This window comes from Marasmius oreades, chromosome 11 (assembly GCF_018924745.1).
Source record: "Marasmius oreades isolate 03SP1 chromosome 11, whole genome shotgun sequence".
Taxonomy (NCBI): Eukaryota; Fungi; Basidiomycota; class Agaricomycetes; order Agaricales; family Marasmiaceae; genus Marasmius; species Marasmius oreades.
This window is the reverse complement of record NC_057333.1, coordinates 688,421-708,286: the sequence shown is the minus strand read 5'-3', so window position 1 is coordinate 708,286 and position 19,866 is coordinate 688,421. Positions and strand designations below refer to the sequence as shown.

At 47.1% G+C, this 19,866-nt stretch overlaps 2 protein-coding genes across 3 annotated transcripts; both read right to left on the bottom strand.

The window, feature by feature from the left end:
• Positions 1-1,515: 1,515 nt before the first annotated feature.
• Positions 1,516-3,294, bottom strand: E1B28_003054 (uncharacterized protein; the record flags this gene model as incomplete). Its single annotated transcript, XM_043160008.1, has 6 exons — positions 1,516-1,811; positions 1,869-2,040; positions 2,098-2,259; positions 2,312-2,449; positions 2,518-2,877; positions 2,938-3,294. 6 exons carry the CDS (start codon positions 3,292-3,294, stop codon positions 1,516-1,518), a joined length of 1,485 nt encoding a protein of 494 aa, XP_043001963.1.
• A 236-nt stretch (positions 3,295-3,530) lies between these two features.
• Positions 3,531-7,598, bottom strand: E1B28_003053 (uncharacterized protein). Of its 2 annotated transcripts, XM_043160006.1 has the most exons (10): positions 7,351-7,598; positions 7,067-7,300; positions 6,073-6,994; positions 5,823-6,016; positions 5,428-5,759; positions 5,170-5,363; positions 4,959-5,111; positions 4,319-4,898; positions 4,081-4,243; positions 3,531-4,025 (listed from the first exon to the last, which is right to left on the bottom strand). In XM_043160006.1, exons 3-10 carry the CDS (start codon positions 6,197-6,199, stop codon positions 3,858-3,860), a joined length of 1,911 nt encoding a protein of 636 aa, XP_043001961.1. In that variant the 5' UTR covers positions 6,200-6,994; positions 7,067-7,300; positions 7,351-7,598; the 3' UTR covers positions 3,531-3,857. The 2 variants fall into 2 exon arrangements, with proteins under 2 accessions (XP_043001961.1, XP_043001962.1); XM_043160007.1 differs by having other exon boundaries at positions 4,081-4,898.
• Positions 7,599-19,866: the final 12,268 nt, after the last annotated feature.

Sequence of the window (19,866 nt, the reverse complement as noted above, 5' to 3'; positions counted from 1 at the left end):
CCTTTCATATCTGAAATCTCCCATGGAAGATCAGTGTCGTATGCTCCATCCGAAAATCAATGACAATGGACTCGGGAAATTCTCGAGCTCCATCGATGTCGATAGAATACGTACTCGTAAACAGTAATATGCACCCGGAACTTTGTACCACGCCGAAAGCGACGGTACCTATTTGTTTACGTGCGTCAATTCGTGCTGAACCAGACCCCAGATTGTACATGTGCCACGGCACGGCGGTCCTCGAGTTCCTTCTCGTCTTCTTACATTTTTGATGCCACCTTACGACCTACATAGTCTCAATCATGGATAGCTAGCGCTGATGCATGATGGATGGCGCCATCCATCCTAAAATGCTGTTCGGCAGAGGAATCGTAGTCGCATTCAATGGATTTTCAATCGCTCGCGCGCTCGGTTCAATTATGAGGATGGAGATGGCCCCGGTTACCGTTCTTCACCCGACGGGTAATGGGTGCCATTAATCGGCAACCATAGCCGTCCCGTCAAAAATATCTAATTTAGTACATACCGTATCTTCGGTGCCAGTAAAAATGGAGGGTTGTATTGGCGCTGATAATTGATTGGGCGCTGAGGTGCATGAACCATTTACATTTACAAGAGTTCCGTGCGGGGGACTCACCGAGTGCCGTCCACGCCTGTGGGGGCCGTCGCACGTGCAAAATCTTGGGCTCGGCTCCATCCGGCATTTTTCAAACGCCGACGGTGAAGTTATCCTTATTCAAAGTCCGACATCACATCAACCAAAGCAGCGCTCACCGGACGGCTCGCAAGGCTAGCAAAATCTTCAAAAAAGCATATTGCACTGCGTGCAACTGTGATATCGACAACCGGCACAGTGTTGTGTCCGGCTATGCACACTAGTACTGCGTGGTACTTCCGGTACATCCGAGTATTCCATGTCCGGCAGCTACTTATATCAAGTATATAGAGTTTACCAGGTCTCGCTTGCTACCTGCGGGATACTTAGTACTCGTACCGTAACACAGATGAAATTTACAAAGGATATTTGATGACGCCCGAGGAGAATTCGAGCGAGTCTCGGTGACTGAAATGGATGCGGCTGGATGGCTCACAGGGAGTGCGAAACTAGCCTTAAATAAAGTATCTTCCGGAATGTAGTCTAAAGAAAAAAAAGGAAAAAAACTCCTACGAGGATTGTCTCGGGAGGGAGTCGAGCCCTCGGCTTCTTGGAGTGAAATTACACACCTTCAAGGCCTACCACAACGAGATGATTTGAACACTAATCGACCAAGACCCGTATACTGTATTATTTATCTTTATTACAAACTAAGCAAAAGCTATTCCTATCAAGATTTGAACCTCGGTGGATTATAACGTTCAAAGCTACCTAACGAAATAAAGTGTGAAAGTTCACACAACTTGAAGACCAACCGCTGCCTTCCGCTCCACTCTACCCGTCCAAACAGTTGCCTTCCGCTAACCAAGAATCAAGATATCATACAACAATTCCATCCAACAGCCTGCGCACACCACCCATCAACAATTCACTTGCTCCCACAGATCAGCACTTTTTCCAAGCCTAACCGCGACTTCATCGATTTTCTTCAGTGTCTCTTCCACAGCGATGCGTCGGTATCGCAAGTCACTGGAAATGTCTTCCACCTGTCGTTTGATACGGTTGACTCCCAATTCTCCCAGGACGAGTTGCAAGTGTAACCTGGCTTGGGTAAAATTGGAAGTCGATCGTTGGTTCCGATTCAGGGCTAAAGAGGAACTTGTAACTGGCAAAGTTGTGACGGCCTGCCATGGTGACACTGGTGGGGACGTCGCCGCTGGAAAGGGAGGCTTAGGGACATCATAATGGTCAAGAAAAAACAAACGCGACAAACGTGGAACTGGTTCGGAAATGGTCAATATGCCCGCAACAGGAGGGCTAGACACAAGTGGCATTGTGCTCAACTTGGCGCTAATCAGAGCGAGATTACTTCCTGTTGACTTCGAAAGAGAAGCAGCAGCAGAACGGGTACTGTAACCAGTCCGCTGTTCCTTCTGCTTTATGTGCTGGATGAGATATCGTTCATGAGAATCAAGATCCGTCGCGGAAGGAAAATCGTTTACCTTTTCTCTGATGGTAGCCTCGCTAGTGGTGGGTTCGAGAATCTGGATCTCGTCTGTAACATCTGCACCTCGCTCGGAGATACTGTCTTCGCCGTAATCGTCATTGAGGTCGCTTTCTTCTCGGTATGTTCTGTGTCCGGAGTTGATAGCCTGTTGTGATTCCTAAGAAGTGCAAATAAACGATTGGAAGGATGAAGTCAAGAGTATGCCCTACACCGTTTGCTCTCACTTTGCGCGGACTCTTCTTCTGCTTCATCTTGTCTTCCCGGCGCTTCCTGTTACCACTTTTCTCGCTTGTGACGATCAAGACTTCCATTTTCAGAGGAGAAACTGAAGGCTTGGTTCGCACTTCCTGTAGACAGTCATCAGCTCGGAAATAAATAAACAAGCGGGAACGTTAGAGAAAAGTTCAGTAGTCACCTTCTTCGCGGCCACTTGCGCGCCATCATCCGCGTTCTTCCTCTTCTTCGAACTTGGTTTCGCAACCCACTCTTCCTCAGAGTCAGAAGACTCGAGCTCGTCCTCTTCAACATCCCTTCTACCACGTCCTCCCTTCCTTCCTTTCTGTTCCCCAGCATTTAAATTTTCCTGATAATCCAAAAACAACGAATAAAACATCTCCTCATCAATCTTCATAGCCCTCATCACATGCTCTCGCCTGTACAGATGGACCTTACTACAAGACTGACGGCTTTTACGACATCCCTCACAAGGTATCTGTCGTTCCCTCGCCTTCGGCATGAAGCAATCCATGAATAACTCCGTGCATCGTTCGCATTTCTAAGGGGGGAAACGAGGTCAAATCGCGGTTATGAATATGCTCAGAGTTTCTTAACCCACTTGGTCTTTATACTTCTCCCTAAAATCAAGGCGGTCTTGATAGGTACCGCGACGAGAGGTGTATAGCAATTCAAATCTTTTCTTGACTGCATTGGAAACCATAACCGAGTTATCTGTGTCTCGGAGAGGGGAATCGACATCGCTCGTGCCTGGGCCTGAGTTGTTGACTTTCTGTCCACAGTCCGAATCGACCTCTGATTCTCCTTCGTCCAAGACGTCCCATGACGGGTCTCGCTGTTCGATCCTAGTACTAGCATTTCCCTCATCAAGCTCGGTCACGTTTTCTTTTCCTTTTTCTTCTCCCGCTTTAGTTGGAGTTTTAATGGTTTTATTCGAAATTCGCGTGTTGGAAGTCATGGTGTAAAAGAGTTGAAAGAGAAAGACGCGTTCGAGACAAAGAGAAATCGTGCTGAAGGTGACAGAGTCCAAGTCTAATCAACGAAGACAACGTTTCTGTTGAAACCCTGAGAATGTGATTTGTCCGAGTGGGATGAAAAAAGGACTATACCTTTTTTTTAAAATCATAAATTCGAGAATCCATTATCCGTTTTTGTCCTTGGCATATATATCCCTACATGGTATTTGAAGTGTCCTTAAAGGGAGAGCTTATGATGCAAATATTATGTTGATAGGTCACGGTGCTGCCGTACGAAATTGGGTTTAGACAAAGAAAGACTGATGAATCATGAAGTCCGCGATCTTGTAACGAGTTGAGGTGATCGATGGGAGTAGTGAAGCAAGCCGCGCGCTTCGCCGCCGGCACGTAAAAATTCCAACACACGATGCATACACGGGTCATGTACTCGTACCAATATATGATTTTCACTCCAAAAATAAAGGCATCAAAGTCCAACCTCAACTACAAAATATAATCCACAATTTCAACACCCACGCTTCCTCACCGAAGGAATCCTCGCACCTCAAGCTGGTTGAACACCCGAATACTCGCGTCCACGAGTAACCCCATGACAATGACGCGTTTCCTGCGGAACAGGGAACATCGCACCAGGTGGAGACCCAAGTCTCGTAGCAATCACTGTGACTTCGAGAGATGGAAGCTGAGAAAGGTCGACCGCGTCACCAGATACCTGCGAATAAGTGTAAGCAGAAATCTCCCTCAAAAACATCAACAACAAAACTAACCTTGACAACCCGCCAATGGAGCTCACGAGTAAGATATGGCTCCACGACACTTGGTTCCAACGAATTCAAACCCGAATGCTCGATGATAGCATCGTTGAGATGCACGAACCCTTCAACAATAATGTTCTGTTGCGTACGACAGTTGGCGCATCTCTCCGCCGAACTGAAGAAAAAGGGAGGGAAACCCGCAAAGTTTCAGGAACATTGCCAAAAAGTTAAACCTCGGAGGGAAACCCACCCATTCACAAACGCATGATGAGCACCCACGAAATGGTGGGAAGTCAACCATTCCCCCGGGTGTTCAGGAACAGAACCTAAGAATATAGGTACACTGAAACTAGACCCGACCTCGTACTTCTTGAGGCGAATACGGGCAGTCCATTCCCATACGTCTCCGGCGTCTGTAGCCGTGAAAGGTGCTTGATCGACTTCTGGATGTGCCCCGCCGTTATGACTTCGTGATTCCAGAGGTGCAGAAGATGCAGCAAAACTGCGGACAGCAGCATGTGCGTCTTCTTGGGTTCCGCCATTCTGGACCTTCGCTTCGGATGCGGGGGCCTTGGACGTAGGAGTAGCAGCAAGGTTCATGACTGCGAAACCCAAAGGAAGACCCAAAGGAAGACCCCAAGGAAGACCCGAAGGACGACCACCCCCGCCATAGAGTTGATTCACGATTCTAGCGATTGCGGTTTGAACAACGGAAGGATTGCTCGCGTCGAGGCCATTGAATTCGGGATAGGTATATCCGAGAGGAGCGGTGGTCCCGACATTAGCTGAAACCCAGTAGCTTGTTTGGGAGTTCCAGAACGGCGTCAGGCCTTGAAGAAACTCGACAAGGTCAGTTTATGTGGATCAGATCTAGAACCGAGAACACTCACTAGTATTCTCGTCAATGGGAGCACCAGCAGGAATAGTCCAAGTCCCATCTTGAGAAGTGTTAGGTGTGACCCATGTCCCTGGATTAAGGGCAGACCACAAAGACAGTAAACGGTCAACATTCGCGTGGTGCATGAAGAAGATCGGGTCGAACGCTAACACCAACTTTTAGTCTCAATACTTGGGCCATAAACAGCGGATGCTCGATCTCACCTGCAACCGACGGATCACTCATATGCCCGCCTCCTCCGACGTTATTATGAATACCATCATGTATAGCTTCCAAGCTGTTACTGGAACTTCCACCATCACCAACGGTGTGATTACTAAACGCCGGCCAGGTTCTCACTCGTGTAAGCATGTTATAAGTCGTCGACCTGATTTGAGATTGGGCTCTCTGCAAGGTTCTACAAAGCGAGGGAGAAAGAAGTACATCATAAACGATTAACGTGAGAAGAAAATCTAACTCACCGCTTCATTCCATTGATGTCTTCCGCAGGGTTCGCACTCCCACTAGTAGGATACCTATACGTCGACTTCCACTGGCTATACGGCCTAGGGAAAGATTTATCGATAGGATGGAAAGTATATCTCCTCAGAGGATTCGTGACCTGAACCCTCTTTCCATTAGGAGCAGCGAGAATAGTAACCTGATCCATTGAAATAACCTCTGCCGGTGGAACGGAGTTCCTCGCCCAGTCCCAATAGGGCTGACGAACATTCTCAGCAGCATCTTTGAACTTTTGAGCGTCAGCACTGGTGTAGGTAGCGGCGATTTTGACGGCTTCTCGTTGAATAACTTGCTGTAAAAGGTGGTTTTAAATTTACATCCATTTCGTAACACAGAAAGGAACAGGGGCAAATACCTCAAGGAGAATCATATAAGGACGATGGAAAGTAGGGAATAGAACATCTCCATGGGTGCAATACCCCTTCCAGGCATTAGGATCAACAGGTTTACCTCCAGAGCCATCCCAGGAAACATAAGGCAACCCATGGATGCCTGCAATTTGGAAGAAAGAATCGATTTCATCTTGACTTTTGTTGGTATAAATAGACTCTGTATGCGATCATAAGCTAACGAAGAGGCAAGACATAACAGCGACCGCAACTCACGCAATGCCTGGACATACAACGAAAAATGAAGTTCATTCTTGACGAAGTCGTTGATTTCCAGACGGTTTGGGGCTTGAGCTCCTTGGGTGTGTCCACCCTTGGCACCAGTTACGACGAAGCGAGACATGTTTGTTGGAAAGTAGTGAGGAAGTAAGGAAGAAGGATGAGCTTGCACAGAGGCTTATATAGCATTCCAGAACTCGGCTTACGTTCGGTTTCTTTGCGTATCGAGGGGATGATTAAGATCCGATATTCAAGGCAGGTCTTCCCAAGTGGCAGTAGCATTACTGGGGTAGAACAACGCCCTCGATTTAGGTCAGGATTTCGACGGGAGTACGTTAAAGGTGATGCGCTCATTAGAGTTCATGTCGCATAAAGGAACGTTTGGAAGCCGACGTCAGGGATTGGGGACTAGTGAATATGGCACAGCGAACACGGAATAAACAGTAGCTGCGGTCGTTGCGGTATGAGAACGATTGTTCGAATTAGCCCACCCTGTGCGGAAGGCTGGTTCTTGCTTGAGTAAGGAGTGGACAACTTGAAGGAATGCCTTTGCGTGCCCTGCACCCCCGATGTCAGTCATTCATGATTACGCCTGTTGAGAGCTGGAATCAAAGGGTGAAGGGCGGTATGGAGGGAGCGATGGACAAGGTAATCCTGGCGATGATCTGGCGTTTGGATGATTTGGCCAGATCGTAACGAAATCCTTCAAACTCAAATGGTCCCAAATGGCGGTGACTCGAATATGGAGAACTAGTAGCGCATTGACTTTTGACAGCTTCAGCCCTTGGCTGTTGTTCGAACGTCACGATGAGCTCCGAGATGGTAGAAAAGGTACCAAATCCACTGGATACAAAACTCCACAGAGGTTTTGCGAGCTGTGCTGCACTGAATCATACTCGGGCTGCGCAAAATGGACACCCTACGAGGTTCGTGTTGCAATACTGTCAGGAAACACGTAAAGACACCCGGAGAGAACACATCGTTTACTTACGATTGAATCACCCTAACGAAGTCCTTACTCCTCGTAAATATGCCATGCCTTCCAGACAACCCTTCGAAGATCAAGCTTCTCGCCACTCCTCCCAGTAATTTCGGACGTATAGCTCAAACGATTACGCAATAATCTTTAACTCATTCCCATTCCAGCTCTTCATACTTTGACTTTCCACCTTGCTTTCATGTGTATAGAGGGATGTGGTAAAACTTCCAAGAAGGTGAAGGCAGCCTGGATATACCGGCGTAAGAACACCGAGTATCGTGAATTGAAGAACATACCTAGAACATTCAGCGTGGAAATGTTGTCAGGGTTTTGAGGTAAGGAGACGAATCAGCGGTGGTTCATAGTGGTATTCAGAGTCCACGTTGTGTCATGTGTCTGCGCTCTCCATGTTCTCGTTATTCCACGTCGCTCGTAATGCATAATGAGGGATTTGGCGTACGGAATGAAGGGAGCCAGACAAAACACTGGGAACGGTAGTCACGGTGATGATGGTGGTCCATGAATGAGGCTAATTGGAGGCCTTGCGGTCTCACATAGGGCAGGACCCCTGTTTATACCCTAAAATGCCTGAGTCCGGACCCCCCGACTTCTATCCGGATCCCAAAAAGGAAATCGCTATCCGGAAGCCACCTCAGGCATCGTCCAGGGCTTGTTTCTATCCGGACAATTGATTAGGCATCTATCTATAGAGTATATTTTCTATGTATGGTGTAAATAAGAGAGAAAAAAGTTCACCTTTAAGCTTTAAGCTCGTTCCTCTTCTGACTCGTCCGATACAGTTGCTGCGGCGCGTCGTCGACCCTTTTTCGGCATCAGAAAAAACCTCCTTTGTTAATTAACAGTACTGTCATCGCCCCCGAAGTCGGCAATCTAAGGAGAAATATTTATATAATTAAGAAAATACATACCAGAACCTGTAAATACAATGCAGTTGCATAGAATACCTTTTGAGGTATATGCCTGCCAATTTTCGTGTGGGTAGGGTGTGATGCTGTTGAGATATGAATTTTTTAATGAGGGGGTGTCGAAAACGTGGCCCCACGGCGAAGTCGGAAATCGCGGGCCGGCAACGTGATTACATGTGACACGATCATACACATTGATGAATCATCCAAGAATCGTCAATATCTCGTATATAAGAGTTTTGTTTGAGCACCTGGGACCTATAAATTCATTTTAAATGCTCTTGTTGCAAGCTGCATTGATAGAGGCTGTCCTTGTGGGAGGACGACCTTAATTTGGTAGTTTTTCCTCATTTAGGTACATTCAGAGTGGACTGGTGGCACCGAAATCTATTACAATTCATTGTTGGGTCCTAAGGGGAGCAAATGAAGATCATCTGAGATCTGACAGGAATGTTTCCTCCCCTCTAGAAACAATTTTTGGGTGTAAAACACAAAAATCTAGGATATTTGCAGGTATGGGCTGTGTAGACTCAAAAAAAATCATAAAAATCCAAGGATAATAGATTCTGGTAGCCTGATAGGTATATATAACTGTGCTGAGAGCCCTGCCCATGGCATGTCCAGCTGAACCTGAAGTAGTCACTACAATCTAGGGTCAGAATGACAGGAAAAAAACTGAGTGTATTATATAAACCTGACTCCACGGACTTGTAAGATGGTTATAGGTGTAGTCCTGGGTGTCTGTGAGATGGAGAAGTATGTTGTGGTCGTAACATACCAAGAACGGCAAGAGGTTGATGAGTACTTGTGCTGCAGTGGCCGATTTCCTGATTAGGAAATATTCTCACGCTTCGATTTTTGGTCGGAAAACTGACCCCTCATTGTGCTACTGCCACAACTCAGTGAGGAACCCATCCCCCGTCATGAAAATTGTCAGGCGTGCATATAAGACCCCGCTCCTTCTTTTTTGATAGTGTATCTGCTCAAAAACCTAGCCTAGCACTCACTATATTACACTTTTCCGACTTCCCCGTTTTTCCGACTTCAGGGTCGATGACAGTAATTAACAGTAATTAACAGTAATTGGATGTTAATTGATATTAATGAATTTTAATTGACGTTAATTGATAATTGGTGATAATTCGCACTAATTGGTAGTTGAGTTTCTGCATAAGTTATCACACAAATGAAGGGGAAAGGGTTTAATCATATTAGAACACAGTGTAGTAGGAATTTCTATCACTGAATGCATTTACAAAGAAACAAGAACACTGATCTAAAACAGTGCTAGAAGTCCATTCAGAAGGTATGACAGGACCGAACTTAGGATATAAGTGAACACTTCGTCTGAACGACCAGACCGGAACAATGCTAGCATCTCGGTAACCGCTGTCTGCATCAGCCGAAGGGGTTATTTTGTAGAGGCCATGAGCCATTTCAGGTCTGCGAGGGAACGTAGTAAACCATTCAACGTAAGCAAGGTGGTCTGCTACATATTCCTGCTCGTCCGCCTGGAAGAGCATGTCCTTCTGGCTCTCTGAAAGTGAAAACAGTACGCGAACGCGGCCCACCCGATACCCTGTATAATGAGTCAGTCCACGAAACTTGGATGAAGGTAGAACCAAGTGAACGAACCTTTAACTCCGAGCGCCTGCCCATCTTTGACATTAACCAAAACAGTATCGAAACGACCAGGAACGATGTGTCCACGCTTATTCTTACGGGAAGGGTTGACGTGGGCGCTGTCTACCACAACAGAACCGTGTGTCTTTGTATTGTATATGTCAGGGGTTGTCCACTTGACACGGTGCCAAACAGGAACACGTGCAAAAGGGATGTATAGATTTTGAGACTCCCGAATGAGGACTCGTGTCGAGAGGGTGGGAGCACGAATGCTAGTAACATAACATGCCAATGCCTCCTTGAAGTGGATGGCACCATAGGCAGTTGTAAGCACCTCGAAGCTAACAGCCTTTCTGGTAGGATGTCGCGTCATCTTCAGAGTGCGTTCGAAAGTCACTCCAGGTGTTATATCGTATAAAATAGGGGGGTTTGTGGTGCCCAACAACTTGTGTTGGATGTACTTGATATGGCGGTGCAGTTTTTCGCGTCGGTCCAACCAAAGCACCATCTGAGGGAGTTCGTCATGATGGTTAGTTGCACGGTAGGCATTTTTGGCGAGGTCGATGTGTAGTCGCTCCGTATATTCGGTGTTGTAATTGTCTGCAGTACCGAAATTCTGGATATGGACGTCATAGTGCTGGCATCCATGCAGCTTGGGGATCTTGAAGCTGGTGGATACTCCGAGCTCAACGAAGATGTCCTTATTGATGTGGAAATGGGAAAGGGCCTGTTTGAGAAGTTTGAGCGAGTCGGTAGTATGAAGAGGGTACTGGGCAAGGTAGACGAAATCTAACATGCCCCGAACAGCCCCACATAGGCGAGACGAAGAAGAGGCACCAGGAAGTCGAACATCGATAATAAGGCCTAAAAGTAGTCGGCCGATCATCTGGTGCTCTGTTCCAGTGACGCGAGAAAGACCGGAGATCCCTCGCATGAAAAGCTGTATGTTGTGATTGGGGGGAAACCGTCGACATCGAGCATCTATCTCTGCAGCGCCGACAATCTTTATCAACCAAGCGACCAGATGCTTGATGAGTCCTTGATAGAGTTGGTGGAGGATATCTGGAGTGATTGACTGGAAGATGTTGGTATAGGGTAACTCTTTCCAGAACGGTTCCGCAATAGGCTTCATGCCATGTGCTTTACATTGTTTATGGAACTCGGTCGGGCCGTCAGCAATGGTTTCGAGGACATTGAGAGCATCTTGAAGTCCTAGGAAAGGCCCATCCATGCCGTCTTCACCCAGCTGTTCGGGTTCCGTTGGGCAGAGTGCAGGACAGCGGTTGCTTTTGGCTATCGTGGCCAGAGTTTGCTCTGGATAATCGGCGACGTAGACTGCTAGAATAGGGTGACCCCGCCGACATACACCCATCCCATCCGTTACTTCTATACCGTCGAGGCCAGCATCTTTTAAAGGGGATAGGATATGACCCATACAGGTATGGAAAAGATTAGCCAGAGTGCGACGACGAGCCGACTTGTTGCTGATATGGCTGAGCTTGGAGGTAGGGAGATAGGCAAGAAGAACATATGCCCCGCGAGAAGGTTTACGTCGGATTTCCTTTGGTATGTTTCCGATGCTCATGTAAACGGGATAGGCTGTCTTATTCCCAAAGACGGTGAGTTGGGTTTTGTCGGAGGATATGATGAGGGGAATAATCGTAGCGCCTGGATGGGTTTTCTCAACCTCCTTCTACACAGAACAAATGTAAGTCTTTATACTTGAGATACAGGTGGATATATTCAAGAACTCACCTGCGTAGCCCACCACCACCGACCTGTATGCATACTATGGTATAATCTTGTCTGGCATGTACTGTCCGTATAGTGACGTTCGGGGCATACAATAAGATACTGGCTCAGATCAGGGTCCCTCCACAGCGCTTGGATGCATTCTAAGATGTCGCGGTAATAAAATTCGTGCGCCTCGCCAGCAACGACAACCTCTTTGCGTTTGAAGGGAGGGCGGCCAGGTAGGTGAGAATCAATGATTTTATTCAGTTCTTGGGTTGTCTTAAACGATAGTCCAAGAGCATCTACAACCTACACAGAAGTATCAATAAAACAGCATTATTAGTAGTAGATAAATGATCGTACCCCAGGGATTTTCAATAATTCGTTGAAAGCATTGGAACTAGGCCCACGTAGCTTCGCCCACCTCCCGACCTCCCAGTCAATTTGTGAGACGAACGGTTGCCAGAATGAGGATCCTGGACCCAGTTCGCGCCTATAACGAATGTCTGCGTTCTCACTGTTTCTATCGGCCAAAGGGCGTCCAGCAGGGCCCGGAAATTGAACTACGAATGGTGGATGGCGTAGTCGATCTTCAATCTTGAATTGTTGTGTTGTTTCAGGGATCGGTGTTCCTTCAAAGTGTGTGCCAGGAAGCCGTTCCTCGATAATAACTCTGTGTAACACCACTAAATATGGCTAGCAAACACACCTCAAGCACGAAGTGCGCAAACCAAAACCACACCAAGAAGAGTATACACAAGTGTAAGGGGTGGAGGTCGGTATTCTTAAGGCTTTAGTTTGCACTAAGAGGCACTAAGAAAGAGAGAATATAGGGATATTTGGTTTTTAAGGTTCAATCAAGTTTCTATTCCTCCTTATCAAATGACAAGACAAAACACTAATTCAATATTTCAACAATAAGGATTCAACAAAGCTTTTCTCAAGACTTCACGAAGTTCAAGTTCAAGTTCAAATTTCTGATCAAGTCCAAATGCAATTCCAATTCAATATAAGTCCAAATTGACTTCAAAATCCAAGTTCAATTCCAATAACAATCCAATCAAATCCAAATTGCAATAGGTCCAAATCAATCCAAACACAAACACAGAACACCAAACTTCGACGAAGTGAGGGGCAAAGGTAAAATCCTTGAGCTAGCACTAGTAGGTGAACTGCGTCTCCACTCGTAGGCTGCTGGGGGAAAATTCCTGCTACCCTCCCTCCTTATATACACTTTTCGAAATAAAAATAATAAAAGTCCAAGATATGTAGTAAACTTGAGAATAATAATAAAATCCTTTTCAGTCGAACAGAAACTCGCCTAATCAGGCATAATACAAGAGGTTGTGCCAGAAACCATGAATAAAATAATAAGCCAAGAATCCCCTGTCTGTATCCACGTTACGATGACAGAGCCTAGACTTCCCGAGGTCTCCGAGTTGCCCACATATCCTTGGAAACATATCTCCTATGTCACCCTTGTCCTGTTGTCCTCTAAATAAGGAAAAGAACCAGTCGCCGCTCATGACATATTTCCTGTGTTCCTGTCTTCGGTAACAACTGTCATGTCAACCTCACGAGGTCTAGATTTCCTTTGTTTTCGGAACATTGTAATCCTTTCCTTTTTCCTATGACTTCATGGGAGCCGGATATTTCTATCCTGGATCCGCATGTAGGGCCTTTGTCCGATATATCCTTTGTTAATTCCTTTAAGTCCGAGTTGTCCAACAATACTTCGTGAAGTCAAAGTAAAGTGTTCAATAAATTCCCTATGTTCGCCCCAAGCATTCCGCAAGTAAGACGAGGCCTTCTATTCAAAATACGAAGGTTTTTAAGAGGCTGCTTCTTGAGGTTTCTACCGTTTTCGAAACCTCGCGAAGTCTCTCATCTTTCTAATTCCGTACTTTTCGTACTGCTAAAGTCTCACGTAGAGGCTTGTGCTTTGACTAGTAATTCGGGCTCACCCTAGTCCTACATTCCCTTATTTTATAACTCAAATGTTATTAAAATGATTAAAAATATGCATTTTAGGGTCAAATCCGATTTTCAGCGCGATATCGACATTCACAACCTCAACCTCTTCGTCGCTCTCTCCCTCTCGGTTTGGTTCCCAATCGTGCTCATACATTGCGTTAACTTCATCCTCATCAAAGTCTTCCAGACCATCTTCTCCTTCTCCATCTTCGATGTCACTGCTATTATCGTTGTCATAATTGTGTGCATGCCAATAAGTATTGTCTTCGTCGTGAGCATCCTCGCCGGTCAAAGGTTCAGTTACTTGTCCTAAGTCATGCATAGTGTATTCGTTTCCGAAGAAGTCGCCATCAAATGTTGCTGGGTCACTGTCGAAGTCCAAATAACGAAAGTCTTCGAAGTTGTGTATTTCTATATCTGCGGGGGGTTCGATGTCGTCGGAAAAAGGTGGGGGGGCGGGAAATCCACTCAGAGAATTTGCATAGCGGATGCACTCGGAGTTCGTCATTTGATTGAAGTGGTGGTGTAGCCCAGCAGAGGTGAATTCCCCTCCACAACCATCGCAAAAGTCGGGCATTTGGACAGGTCTTTATGTGAAGGCCAGTGTTTGGATATGAAGCCAGCTGACGTCTAGGCGCCTCCCTCCACAGACAGAGGAAGATACCCTAACAACCGACCTCCTAACAGCAGATGTAGGGAGGAAGGTGTTCAACATCGTGGTGGGAGTGAGTTAAGTCAAATAGTAGTAAGTCACGTTGTAACTCACTGTCACGTTGTAACTCACTGTCATGTTGTAACTCACTGTCACTTAGTAACTCACTGTCACAATGTGTCACAATCGTCACACCTGTTCTCCTCCCACCACCATCATCGATAACAAACCTCCAACCCTCCCTTCCTAGCTGTAGGATGGGGGGTCATGGGAGCGTTCTAACTGCATTCCTAGCTGTAGGATGGAGATAGACGACGATCGCAGTTGACTCTACGCCTTGCTGTCCCTGGATGGCCAGTTTCCAATCGCTTACTCCTCTGCGATTATTATTCTCCTTATGCTACTCGACTTTCAGGTTCGGCAAATCAGTGATTGTGAAGATCTTGAGTACCCGAGACAGTACCAGCCGCTACAACTACCTTTCAGATCCCAACACACTATCCAATCGCCCCAATATGCCCGTACCTGATAGTCCTCCTCTGTCCGACGAGGTTGACCAGCAGATAGCTTATTGGGATTCAAACAACGTAGTAAGTTCGATTGTGCGCAGTCCTAAGAACAAGTACTAATCATTACCATCGTGCCATAGCCCACATCGCCTGCAATCTTCATCTCCAGTGATGGGGTTCTATTCTCAGTACCTGTTCCCATCGTACACCGAGGCTTTCCACATAGCTACATGTGTAGCTCCAATCCGGAAGCAAGTCTTGTGCTCGCCGAAATGACAGCTCCGAAACAATGATGAAAATCAGCGAGTAGGATACAACCTCTTTTTCTTCCGTCAAGAACCGAACAATCCCTTCCCGCCAAATCCTTACATCAAACGATTTCTGCGAGAATTTGCAGAGAGGGAAGCACCGTATCAGGTGTTAACGATACCGGCTTATGCATACGAGCGTCGTCCTTGGCGTGGACCCATTTTTGCGCGATGGGAGGATGCCAATGATGAAAATTGGGTGTGGGGGGTTAGGGTGAGTGAATTGATAAGGTGTGTCTCCTTATTGACATCGTCAATATAACGTTATATTCATGGCTATGTATTAGTGACATTCACCAACACTATGAACTGCTGATCAACATATAATCGCTCAGGAACGGGTTAGGGGACGTATTATTTCATGAAGTTTTCTCTAGGGTATATCACAACGAGAAAGGGACTCGCCAAGTAGCTGCCTATATATGAACTGTCGAATTGATCTACGGAACATACCAGTCTGTCTACACAATACACCTCCCTCCACTAGAACATCCCACCAGTACGATACATCGACATCGGGTCGCATTCGTAATCTTGTGGGTCATTCACACCTCCAAACTGCCGAGTGTCGTATGTTTTACGTTTTGTAGGCGTCCGTGGCTGTCGAGATCCAAACGAATGTCGCTTGTTCGGAGTTGAAGGTTCTGGAAATGTGTCAGTCAGGGTTACGCCAAGTTTGCATCATTCACGTACCGTTATGTGCCCCGTGCTGGCCTGAAGGAGTGTGCAGGAAATTCCAAGGGGTTGGAAATTCGTACGACTCATCTGGGACATCGAGGGCCGCAATTTGGCTTTCCGTAACTTGGGTGAGCGGGATGCCATCCTCAAGAGGCGAACACATAGGGGTTTCTTCCATGACATGTTCACCGACCGCGTCCATGTGTACCATCCAGTTGCCCTCATTGTCAGAGTCAACGATGGGATCACTGTCAGGCTCGATAACGCCCTCGAAACCAATGATGGGATCACTGTCAGGCTCAGTAATGCTCTCGAAGTCAGCAGGAGTGTTCTCTGTTAGGGGTGGGGTCTGCATCGACAGTAGCAACAGTCTGACGATCTAGATAGAAAGTAGTATCATGTACATCGTACGTCGCAATCGGTTATCACTTACGAAGGGCTGGTCGAAATGGGCTGCGTCTATCCCCATCGTTATGAGTGGCTGAGGGTCTCCGTCGCGAGTGGTGCAATTAGGGGGGCAGACTTTTATGTCGATATGTGTATCCGTCGCTCTGCGGAGTACGGTATACAGAGTTCCCTGGGTTGGAGGCATACTGTATAGAAAAGTGGCGAGGCCGGCACTGCCTTATATGGGCGACGCGTCAAAGGTCACATGTCTTATCGTTGGTCTGTCCTCTACCACCACTCCGTCTCTCAAAGTTCTAGTCTGCCATCTACCACCACCACTCTACGTCTCTCAAAATTCCAATTTTTTCCATTCTTCTTTTCAACCGTATTCTTCACCTAGCTGTGGGTGTGAGGATTAGCGTTACCTGATCAACTTGCGAACATCTGTCACTGCAGGCTATCTTGCGCACTCAAGATGATGAGATATACCAACTTCGTACGTATAAAATCACGCTAGCATCGTTTTGCATCGATATTTATGAATCTGACGCGTAATTTGCTTAGAATTCTACCCAATCCAATGTTTCTCTGCATGAGCCAACAGCACGCGTCTATGGCAAGCACACACACTTTGTCGCGAATGGAAGAATGTTCACTGTCATAAGCCGCTTTGCGAACACCAACCCTTCTCACGTACCAACGTACAACGCCCTTCATTTCTCCGATACAGCACATCGCTCCTTGGTACACCTCAAGGAGTTCAACTGGATACATCATGCCCATCCATTCTTACCTCTTGTACCTCAGTGGAATGTGTTCAAAGGCTCGCTTTTTAGCTGCCTTGACCACAAAAACGAATGTTTCCCTTATGTTCGTCAGGCCGCTGGCGGACGTAAGTATTTTCTAGCTAGAGATGTTACGATTGCATGGGACCAGCTGGAGAAACACCTTCGAAAACTGGTCCTCGCTATGCTGGAGGAGGGAAAGCCCGATACGTCCTTGATGGACCCGACAATCTCTCTGTGGTCATACCCAGCATCGTATGGGTACCAGCATGGTTATGAATCGATTGCTGCACTCCAGCAGGCTGCCCATTGTTCTAGGGATGCCTTCCTACCATTGATTGCAGCAGGAACACTCAGTCTGCTGTGGTTGAGGCGTAAAGAAAGGTTGCATCTCGACTACACTTGGCGAGAACGCTTACAAACCAAAAACGGTATACATCCTGAATGGTTTGGGGCGTTTGAGAGATCGTACGCCAATGACAAGGACGTTCTGTGTACAGGTGGTATAATCGATGCTACTCACCGCACCACACCATTGTTGCTGTCGTTTTACCGCCAGCTGAACGTGCCGGTGTGTGTTCACTGGGGAGAGTTGAAGGACTTAGGCACCGTTACCAAGGGGCAGTACAATGAGACTGGAACGACTATTTTGAAAGATGGTGCATGGACGGTTTACCACCACATATTTGAGAGTTTGGCAGATGTGTTCCCTACCAATGAAGAGTTCTGGAAACTGTTCGCACGCGTCTACGATAACCCGCCTCCCAACCCTGAAGATTCCCTCTCTGTAGTGCCTGTGGCCTCCTCATCTCATCCTCGACAACAGTATGCTCCTTATCAGAGTTACTTCAATGTTCCCGATTCCGATTCGCCCATTGTTGAGAAGAACTCTGGTCAGTGTCCTGGCCAGACTTGGCAGGAATTCTTTGCTCGCCGGGACGGGAGAAATCAGGAGCGACTGGCGTTAGAAACACCTGTACAGAGGCAGTCTCGTGAGAATCGAGAACGAGAGGCTAGCAAATACCACGCACCGGGTCGGAAAGGGGCAGTGTGTTGGTATTGGGATAATCAGAGCGGTTTCCGAGTCAGGACGTGTCTCACTCGAGGGCACGTAGAGAGTGAGTGGGAACGTCTTTCGGATGCGCAAAAGAGGTACGACGGTTTCTCCAACACCTGGGATCTCTGTAGTGAATTTGGTGAATTTGATCCCGACTCGGACGACGACTGGGAGGAAGATGCACCCCAGGATACGGACGTTGGAGTTGATCCAGAACAGGTGGAGGGAGGTAATGAGCAAGAAGAGGATGAGGATGGGGAGATCGCAGATGGCCCACCCATCATCACAGACACAGAGACCACTTCAGGGGAAGCTCTCAAAGCAATTGGGGGCTATCCAGAAGCAGAAGATGAAGTCACGGCCGACTTCGTACCCATCAGGATGGAAGAGGTCGCTTTTGAGCGTTACGGATTCAGTGACTGTGAATGGGAGAGGGAAGGCGTCGACCTCATCGACCTTGACACCACCCGAAATCTGTTGGGGAATGGGCACTGGCGGAACAACCCTAATAATGCCATGTTCTCTGAACCTGACCCACCTTCAGAAACCATGGACAAACTGCGTCAATTCTTCCACATCCTATCACTAACCCACACATCCCCCCTCTCTCTTCCGAGCCACGATCTCTCCGACCCTTCATCGTACATATCAGATGCATTGAACTGGGAGATACTCGTCATCAAAGTTACTGTCGACAACGAGGTCTGGCACCTGGTCCGCAAGAAATCCGATCTTCTCGCCCCAAAAATGGTGCTACTTATAAAGTGCCCCGTATCGGTTCTGCACATTGTACACTGTGCTTGGGGCCCTGATCTCCACATTGTTGCCTCTCAGCTAATAAGACACGGTATCCGGTTCCACATTCTCGTCCGTGGCGACCCACCCCCTCAAGCGGCGGCTCTGTGGTGAGAAGCCGCTCATGCGTCGACTCTTTGTTTCCTTGGCTTCCGGCGTGCTGGTTACACACCGGATATTCATGACTGGAGGGCGTATGAAACAGAACGTGATCAGTTCTTACGATCAGCCAGGGGGCGTGCTGCGGTGCTAGCGGGTGGTTTGCTGTCGAGGATGGCGACGACGACAGTGTCAGAAGAGAACGTAATTTTCGGCGGTGACCCCGAACGGCTTCAAAGGCAAGGACGATGCTTCTGGGAGCATGAGGGAGCGGGATACTGGGACGATTTCCTCACGCCTGTGGAAGTAGACCTGCTCTGCGGAGTTTATATGGTGGAGAGAGGTAAGTGTGTAGCAGTTAAAAATTTACTGTTAGATTTTGACAGCCCTACTAGATCAGGTAAATACGAACGCAGCTGAAGCATCGCACATGTCTTGGTGGCCTCGCCCTGCTCCTTTCATGGCCGGCGGCCTCAACCTCGATTTTTGGTCGAAAGATTGCGAAAAGTGGTATCTGAATCGACTCCGCGAATGTTCAAGTGGCCGGGGGTACCTTATGAACGCGACTAGGTGGAGAAAAGCTGTATCTTTCACTTACTCTATTCCGAAGATCCAGGAAAAGAACCGGCAGCTGGCTAGCCATTTCTTACAGACATTTGCGGGTATTTGAGAATTTTGTAGTCAACAACTCAAATGTTGTATTTCTTGTTTAGTTTCTTGTATTTTTTGGACACTATGTAGCTAGTAGGAACCCCCCCCATGTATTTTGGTAGTATCAGCTTGTTTGATATCATTTTTTAATACAACGAGTGACCCCCGCTATATGTGACGAGTGTGATAGTGTGACAATTTTTAACTCTCTTCTGTACCACGACATGTCCCACTTCCATATGCCAGCTGTCGGTGTATGGTTTGGGCAGCAACCATCTAGCGGTCATTACTTAGGAATCCTATTGTTTTTAACCCCCTACTGAGACTGCCAACATTTGAAAGTGTCCTTTATTGTACCTTCATTCCTAGCTGTAGGGTGAAGTTACCTCAGAAATCGCTTACTTCCCTGCGATCTGGGTAACCGTCGACGATATCTACAGTACTTTCTGCCGATACTTGTATATCTACATTCCTAGCTGTAGGATGCAGATATATACCCGTGTATGTCCTGACCCTGGATTGCCTGTGTGCAAATCGCCTACTTCCACCGATAGTCTTTTATCCTTGCGTTACTTCACACTCAGGCTCACCAAAACAACATTTATCGACGAGGAATCAAACAAGTCAGCAATGT